Source organism: Diaphorina citri, unplaced genomic scaffold (genome assembly GCF_000475195.1).
Source record: "Diaphorina citri unplaced genomic scaffold, Diaci psyllid genome assembly version 1.1 scaffold4382, whole genome shotgun sequence".
Lineage (NCBI taxonomy): Eukaryota > Metazoa > Arthropoda > Insecta > Hemiptera > Psyllidae > Diaphorina > Diaphorina citri.
In genome coordinates, this window is record NW_007381781.1 from 1 (window position 1) to 8,580 (window position 8,580).

Here is an 8,580-nt window from a genome sequence, read left to right on the forward strand (position 1 = left end):
CGAGGTATTGGCCGAAATTCAAACAGGATTTCTTGGACAGATCGAAGGAACACAAAGGTAAGAGTTATTATTTTAAAGTTAAAGAGGTTTTGACAGGGGGGTATCTGGATCCAGGAGTCACGCGTTGTTGGTGATTCTGTCCTCGGAAATGTAACAATAGAGGTCCTATCTTCCCGGAAGCTAAGAGATAAGCAAGACAGTATAGGAGAAAGTCCGTTGACGAGATGAAATAACCAACTTTGGCCAGGAACCTTATCTGTTTAGGAACTTCAGGATAAATTACCAACTTCCACAACTTTTAGCACTGTCAGCAATCTGCAATATGGTTTGGTTTCCAAACTAACCCAAAATTCCAATTCCTTTCAGATTTATTCGAAGGAGTTTACAAAGATCACCTTATGCCTGATATATTTATGTCATAGGTATGTAGGTACCTATTCAAAATTTAAAATGAACACTCTTCTAGGCCCGATTCCAGAGTTTTTGGGCAGATTGAAAACTCTCTCTTTGACAGCCTGGAAAGACCACAATAGAAACACGTTAAGCTACGTCTATATACTGCGTCATTCGACATCGATGTTAAAGCTCTGTTTTTCATTCCAACGTCTTGTTCGCTAACTCGACGTTCACTTGGCGTTAAGAGTGGGGGTAAAAATTATGAGGGAAAAATAGGTACGTTAATGGGGGAAAGATAGTCGGTAGGCATACTTACGGGGACACCAAGAAAGCAAGGAACCCAGCAGGACTGATTCTTGGTCAATTACTGTCAATTTATTTACCAATGTCGTTTATTGATTTACACTAATATGCGTGTTACTCGTATTCTACGAATAGGTACCTATATGAACACATGCGAAATATGAAAGTGTTAGGTAATTTTATCGCAGTCTACTTTGGCGGAGAAGTAAACGTTACCGGAGTTGGTCCAGAAACTTTAATCGCATTGAACTGGAGTACATTTGTGTACTGCAGACCAAAACTGAGATGGAAAGATAAGGTTGGGGAAGACTTGAGAGAGAAGGGAGGAGGCGTTGGATTGGAGGCTAACGGGGACCACAAAAAAAAAAATAAAAAAAATAAAATAAAATAAATAAATAAAGAAATAAAAAAATGGGAAAACAGTTTTACTACTAACCCGCCTCCATCGGTGACGTAGTCGTAGGGCACGTATTCAATTCCAGACGAGGAATTGAATTTTATCCTGATTTTATCTACAAACCATTGTTTTCTTATTTTCTTGAAGAATGATATTGGGTTCCCTTGTCCAAAGATAAAATCAAAAAGCTTATTTTCTGGTAAAAGTGCAAATGGCACATCCACCAAAAATATTATGGGCCGGACTTTCGGGATAAAATTTGATCTAGGTACTGCTGAAGAAGAAAATGGCAAATAAAAAGAGATGGTGGATATAAAATCTGACAAATACAAAATTCTTTGTAATAAAAAAGAAATCGACATCGATGTTAAAGCTCTGTTTTTCATTCCAACGTCTTGTTCGCTAACTCGACGTTCACTTGGCGTTAAGAGTGGGGGTAAAAATTGTGGAACCAATATGAATGCTACTCGAGAGTCACTTCCGGAATTTAGGACGCGGTGTTCACTCGAAGAGCTAACACCAGGAAGTGAAATGAAAAACATGCACCAACGCGGCGTTGAAATGCTTAAATACTTCTTTTTGTGTTTAACTTAACCGTATTATAACACTGGTCATTGCACACATTGTGAAAGCTCCTTTTTTCGTTTAACCTAACCCTATGATAACACTGGTCACTGCTCGTGACATCTATAAAGGTAGCAAGTTTCCATTGACGTGACTTCTGAAAAAGTACCCGAATTTCTACACTTAACATGAAGTTAGGGATGATTATTTAGGTGATTTATGTAAAATTAAAATGAATGTCAGTCCTCCATTGAACACGAATCCTCACACTTCCAGATTTTGAATGTTCCCGGGAGAGTTTTGTTTACAAAATTGAACTCGAGTTCACGTGTTGTACAGGAGCGAAGGAGGTACATAAATTTTATGTACCTACGTACTTTTTTTTGGCAGTGGATTTTTTATGTACTTGGATGTCAAGATGGCCCGGCCTAAGCGGACTTTAGACGTTATGATGGAACCACGTTTGTTATCTTGGCGGAACATCGAAATTCGAAGTCAAAAGTGTGAAGTTTTTAAAAGCTACAAAAATACAATTTTAAATTTGCCGTACCAAACAAAACGAGTTAAAACAGTCGTGGAAATTTCCGTTTTGGTTTTGTAGGTACTAAAACTACCAAACTAATACCTACCTACCTACAGTTTTTTTTTTTTTTTTTTTTTTATTGGGTTGTCCGGGGGGTATCAGGATCCAAGTCAGGCATTGTTGGTGATTCTGTCCTCGGAAATGTAGCAATAGAGGTCCTATCTTCCCGGAAGCTAAGCAAGACAGTTTAGGAGAAAGTCCGTTGACGAGGTGAAATAACCGACTTTGGCCAGGAACCTTATCTGTTTAGGAACTTCAGGATAAATCACCAACTTCCACAACTTTTAGCACTGTCAGCAATCTGCACTATGGTTTGGTTTCCAAACTAACCCAAAATTCCAATTCCTTTCAGATTTATTCGAAGGAGTTTACAAAGATCACCTTATGCCTGATATCAAGGATGTCAGAGGACTGACTAGGTTACTATTGGTTAACGCTAACATCTATGAAAAGTCCTTTGACGAAATGCTGGATGCCAGGAGTCACTTTGTTTCACGTAAGATAAGATATAGACCATTCTTCTTCGTCTTCGCCTTTTCCCGTGTACAGACGGGGTCGGCGTTTTTTGTCAGTCTCTCAATCAGCCCTAACTAGGGTGATTGCTTTGGGCTGACATTTGGTTTTGGCTACAAATTTTACGAGATGCCCTTCGCACTCAACTTTTGCTATTTCTTTAGCAAGGAAAATTCAGGCTGGTATACTCCCTGTTTAACGTCCCCCAGCCAGACTTAACAAACACTGTACCAATAAGATATCCGGGTCTATGAGTGGTTACTGAATTGAAATCCACTAAGTTGAATTTTCAGATTAGGTACCCCTTTGAAATTGGAATACACTGGATATTTTCCACAGTTGAGGGAGGAGCACTCCGCCCCGCCAAGTCAAGAAAGTTTGGTAGCGATTGGGTTTCATGATACAAGGGTCATAAATTAATATCCCATTTAATATCGGTCCATTATGGCTATTTAATATCGGTCCATTATGGCTAGTGCCCCATAGGAAATTAACCCTTAAAATCAGTTTTTTGCCCCATAAAAGTCCCCAATACACTTTTCGAGTCCACTAAGCATTCTCTTTAGTGGAACTTTTGACGAGGAATCGATTGGAGCAACTTTCAAGACTGTCCAACTTACAGTTAAGGAGTTACAGGTTCGAGACTCGGCGAATTCAAGAAAAAATACTGTTTTTGAAAAGGCCTTCAACGCTTTCTGTTAAAGATCTTTGAGCTGTTAAAAAGTCATTCCTATGTGATTTTTCACGTCAAATCGAATCGTGCTACTTTGAACACTATCCAACTCACGGTTCAGGAGCAACAGAAACCGTTGAAGGCCTTTTCAAAAACAGTATTTTTTCTTGAATTCACCGAGTTTCGAACCCGGAACTTGTTAACTGTAAGTCGGACAGTCTTGAAAGTTGCACCAATCGATTTCCCGTCAAAATTTCCATAAGAGAGGATGCCAAGCGGATCCGAAAAGTGTATTGGGGACTTTTATGGGGCAAAAACCTGATTTTACTGTACCTATGCAGAGATTTAGACCAACTCCTCAATTGTCCTCACGAGACTGACTGACCGAGTGTACTCCGATAGCATCACGGTGACACGGTCGCGTCGGTCGCCCGTCCAGAAACCAACCACGCACGGCGTTACTTCATTTGGAGACCACATAAACAGTGCTGCACTCTGTGTGAGTGTAAAAGTTGAGCGGTTCAGGTGGCCTATATACCAAACAGTATACAGTACGCCATTCTAGGTACCAGTTGGTTTCATATTTTTTTATCGTGAGGAGAACTCCGCCCCGCCAAGTCAAGAAAGTTTGGTAGCGATAGCGTTCATGATACAAGGGTCATAAATTAATATCCCATTTAATAAGGACTTTGATATCGGTCCATTATGGCTTATGACTGATAAATAGACCATACACAGGGAGTTCAACCTCAAAGTGCCCCATAGGAAATTAACCCGTAAAATCAGTTTTTTGCCTCATAAAAGTCCCCAATACACTTTTCGAGTCCACTAAGCATTCTCTTTAATGGAACTTTTGACGAGGAATCACGAGACTGACTGACCGAGTGCACTCCGATAGCATCACGGTGACACGGTCGCGTCGATCGCCCGTCCAGAAACCAACCACGCACGGCGTTACTTCACTTGGAGACCACATAAACAGTGCTGCACTCTGTGTGAGTCTAAAAGTTGAGCGGTTCAGGTGGCCTATATACCAAACAGTATACAGTACGCCATTCTAGGTACCAGTTGGTTTCATATTTTTTTATCGGTGTCTTCAATTTATTTTCACGCGAGTTTTTATTTGAGGTTTTAAATTTCGGAAAAAATCGCAATTTTATTTTTTTAATTTGGTCGGGAAATAAATTTAAATATTTTCTATTTATTTACCTAATTGTTGTAATAAATACTACATTGACAAACAATTAAAAAAAAATTGAATAAACTTACCTACTAGTGATAAGAAAAAAGAATCTTAGGTAAATTACCAACCTGCTAAAAGAATAATATGTAATTTAGGAAATAAATTTAAATATTTTCTATTTATTTACCTAATTGTTGTAATAAATACTACATTGACAAACAATTAAAAAAATTGAATAAACTTACCTACTAGTGATAAGAAAAAAGAATCTTAGGTAAATTACCAACCTGCTAAAAGAATAATATGTAATTTTTTTTCCCTAGGTGTTTATTTTCATTATTTCGAGGTATTTTTCTAAGCTTCAGTTTGGTATTTCCACATATTAGGCACATAATATTATCTATGTAGGCAAACAATGATATCTCCACGACACATTATTACGAAAAAGAGTCTGTAATCAGCAAAAGTAACACAGGAGTATCAGATCTTGGGAAAATTTCGGATCCTTTGATTGGTAGATTGGTTTCATTCCAAACATAAACCAAAAGAGTCCCATTTACGTACCAACATTAGGTGATAAAGGCAGGGAAATGGGATAAAACTCAACGGGGTATTCCAAGATAACATTCGTCAATACAGCCCAAAAAGATGCGAATAATAATGGGTCTCTAAAGCTTACCTACAGTCAGCATATATTGCTCAGAATAGACTAACACCCCATTTTACGAACAAAAATCCTCGCTCTCAAGAGTCTCAAGTCAGACTGAAATAAATGTTGATCCATCAAATGTTTGGAATTGATGCTTCAGTGCAGCTTGAGAGTCAGTGTTCTGTTTATAAATGTGGCCCTAATTCTGCAATTTCTTTTTCTCCAAAAAGATGCAAATAATAATGGGTCTCTAAAGCTTACCTACAGTCAGCATATATTGCCCAGATTGGCCTAGAATAGACTAACACCCCATTTCACGAACAAAAATCCTCGCTCTCAAGTCAGACTGAAATAAATGTTGATCAATCAAATGTTTGGAATTGATGCTTCAGTGCAGCTTGAGAGTCAGTGTTCTGTTTATAAATGTGGCCCTAATTCTGCAATTTCTTTTTCTGAAATGGATTTCATTGGTGATTGTTCTCTGCTATTTCTGCTTGTAAAAACTATAGGCACTCCAATCCAGGGCAACTCTTGAACCCTCACTCAACTCACTGATGTAACAAAGCAATGTACTCCAAGATTGAAAAGGACACTGAAAAATTTCGTAACGTTTCTCTCATATATGGGACAGAGACTGTCAATCAAAACTTCTAATCATTATTCATTCATAGTGAGATTTGCATAGGATTCTCAAGACAATACCTCCACAATCCCAATAGGAGCCTAACACGCTACGTGCATCGCGTATTTATTTTGCTCATTAACGACTCTGTCCGTATAGTTTTTTTTTCATTCCGTACAGGGAAATGGTATAAGACTCAACGGGGTATTCCAAGATAACATTCGTCAATACAGCCCAAAAAGATGCGCATAATAATGGGTCTCTAAAGCTTACCTACAGTCAGCATATATTGCCCAGAACAGATTAACACCCCATTTTACGAACAAAAATCCTCCCTCTCAAGTCAGACTGAAATAAATGTTGATCAATCAAATGTTTGGAATTGATGCTTCAGTGCAGCTTGAGAGTCAGTGTTCTGTTTATCGCTTTGGGCTGACATTTGGTTTTGGTTACAAATTTTACGAGATGCCCTTCGCACTCAACTTTTGCTATTTCTTTAGCAAGGAAAATTCAGGCTGGTATACTCCCCGTTTAACGTCCCCCAGCCAGACTTAACAAACACTGTACCAATAAGATATCCGGGTGCCGGGTCTATGAGCGGTTACTGAATTGAAATCCACTAAGTTGAATTTTCAGATTAGGTACCCCTTTGAAATTGGAATACACTGGATATTTTCCACAGTTGAGCACTGTACCAATAAGATATCCGCGGGTCTATGAGCGGTTACTGAATTGAAATCCACTAAGTTGAATTTTCAGATTAGGTAGAGGTACCCCTTTGAAATTGGAATACATTGGATATTTTCCACAGTTGAGGAGTACTTGGAGCTTTCTTATCGGGTCAAAGTCCATGAGCTTGGAGTGACAAAGGATGATACTTTGGTTGTAAAAAATATAGGCACTCTAATCCAGGGCAACTCTTGAACCCTCACTCAACTCACTGATGTAACAAAGCAATGTACTCCAAGATTGAAAAGGACACTGAAAAATTTCAGTCAAATTTCATGAGCTTGGAGTGACAAAGGATGATACTTTGGTGAAAGCCTCTGAAATAGCTTTGTATGGGTTAAACCAGTCGGACCTCTATCAGAGAAGCAATGAATTGAAACTGAGCCAGGCTAGATGGGACCTTTTGTCAACTATGACAGATGAATTGTACGAAACAGGTATGACAAAGTGTAACTGGTGGAAGATTTTATGAAAAACTCCGCCCCTGAGCGGATGTTATCCTAAACAGATGAAGTGTGTTCTCGGAACGGCGCGCCGGGCTTTCTCCTATCCTGTCTCCCTGTTTGCTCTTCTTCTTAGACAGTTCCCTCTATCAAACCTCTTCAAAATCCAATATAAATTTCGGGTATTTTATGAGAACCTTTTCAACCTTTTTGTAACTAGTCAATTACGTCCTCAAGGACGTGAATTTTCAAATACATTTTTGTAGAAGCTTAACCCATCCTTTAAGGCCGTTTGCCCCTACATCTAAGCCTCTAAGTGGGCTTTTTGTGTATGGAGTCAAGCCAAGTACAGGACTTGAGTACATCTACCTAAATACTGACCTCGCTTCGTCGAGAACCTTTTCAACCTTTTTGTAACTAGTCAATTACGTCCTCAAGGACGTGAATTTTCAAATACATTTTTGTAGAAGCTTAACCCATCCTTTAAGGCCGTTTACCCCTACACCTAAGCCTCTAAGTGGGCTTTTTGTGTATGGAGTCAAGCCAAGTACAGGACTTGAGTACATCTACATAAATACTGACCTCGCTTCGTCAATCAATATTCCATCTGACTAGTTCAACTAGTGACGAAAAATACAAAATCTTCAGCTTAACATATGTAAATTTCTCATTCATGCCACCTTTCTCACATCACAGGTTTCTGGAATCTGGGATACGCACTATGCACCACTATTCTTAACAAGTTCCCAGACGATGATGAGTTCATGTTTAAAGTGGAATTGTTCCGGGATCGACTGACAAGTTCAAACTTCAAAGACAAGATGTCTAGCAGAACAGCTTTACAACGCGCAGCAGGAAGTAAGGTACAAAAAATAATTATATGGATAAATAGATTTAAGGGGAACAGTGTAACTTGAATTTTTGAAAACTAGACTCCTGAACTATTATTATCGGATATTCCAAGCCGTCTCACTCAATGTGTTTCGTCAAGTGGCTGACGTTTCTATTGGTGTTCCAAGCAGGATACTCGCCGTTATTAGCGTCCAATGAAAGAACTCTGTTTGCAGCCCTCAACTCAATGATAGATACGGTGCGACACGAAAACAAGCTTCTTAAAGCGGTGGAACTCGCCGTTACTAGCGTCCAATGAAAGAACTCTGTTTGCAGCCCTCAACTCAATGATAGATACGGTGCGACACGAAAACAAGCTTCTTAAAGCGGTGGAACAGTATGCTCACCGGAGAACCGAGAAACTCAATGTTATACGAAGGTTTGACTAGTTCTAATGGTAGGCTAAAAATTGAGAAATCACATTGATTGATCTCAGGTATCATAAGCTTTGTACAAAACAATACATTTCTAAAGAGGTTTAATATAGGGAGCTGTGACAATGGATCTTAGTTAAGGTCTTATCGTCCCGAAATCGAAGAGAGGATAGGATATCCAGCCTAGTTAGTTTGGTTGGTAGCGCGTCTGCCTTGTAAGTGATAGGCCGCGAGTCGATTCCCTCTCGAGGCGGGTTCGA

At 39.1% G+C, this 8,580-nt stretch overlaps 1 protein-coding gene across 1 annotated transcript; it reads left to right on the forward strand.

Annotated features, from left to right (window-relative positions):
* The first annotated feature begins 6 nt into the window (after nt 1-6).
* On the forward strand, nt 7-7,995 carry LOC113472230. The gene is made up of 6 exons (XM_026831886.1): nt 7-57; nt 2,596-2,739; nt 6,695-6,765; nt 6,920-7,049; nt 7,752-7,913; nt 7,988-7,995. The coding sequence occupies exons 2-6, from the start codon at nt 2,628-2,630 to the stop codon at nt 7,993-7,995; spliced, it is 483 nt and encodes a 160-aa protein (XP_026687687.1). The 5' UTR covers nt 7-57; nt 2,596-2,627.
* Nucleotides 7,996-8,580: the final 585 nt, after the last annotated feature.

Bases quoted from the DNA above. Each gene is read 5' to 3' on its own strand.
- LOC113472230 (XM_026831886.1), top strand. From the start codon at position 2,628: ATGCCTGATATCAAGGATGTCAGAGGACTGACTAGGTTACTATTGGTT. The intron at 2,740-6,694 runs GTAAGATAAGAT...TATTTTCCACAG, and splicing joins CAGGAGTCACTTTGTTTCAC to TTGAGGAGTACTTGGAGCTT. The intron at 7,050-7,751 runs GTATGACAAAGT...CTCACATCACAG, and splicing joins AGATGAATTGTACGAAACAG to GTTTCTGGAATCTGGGATAC.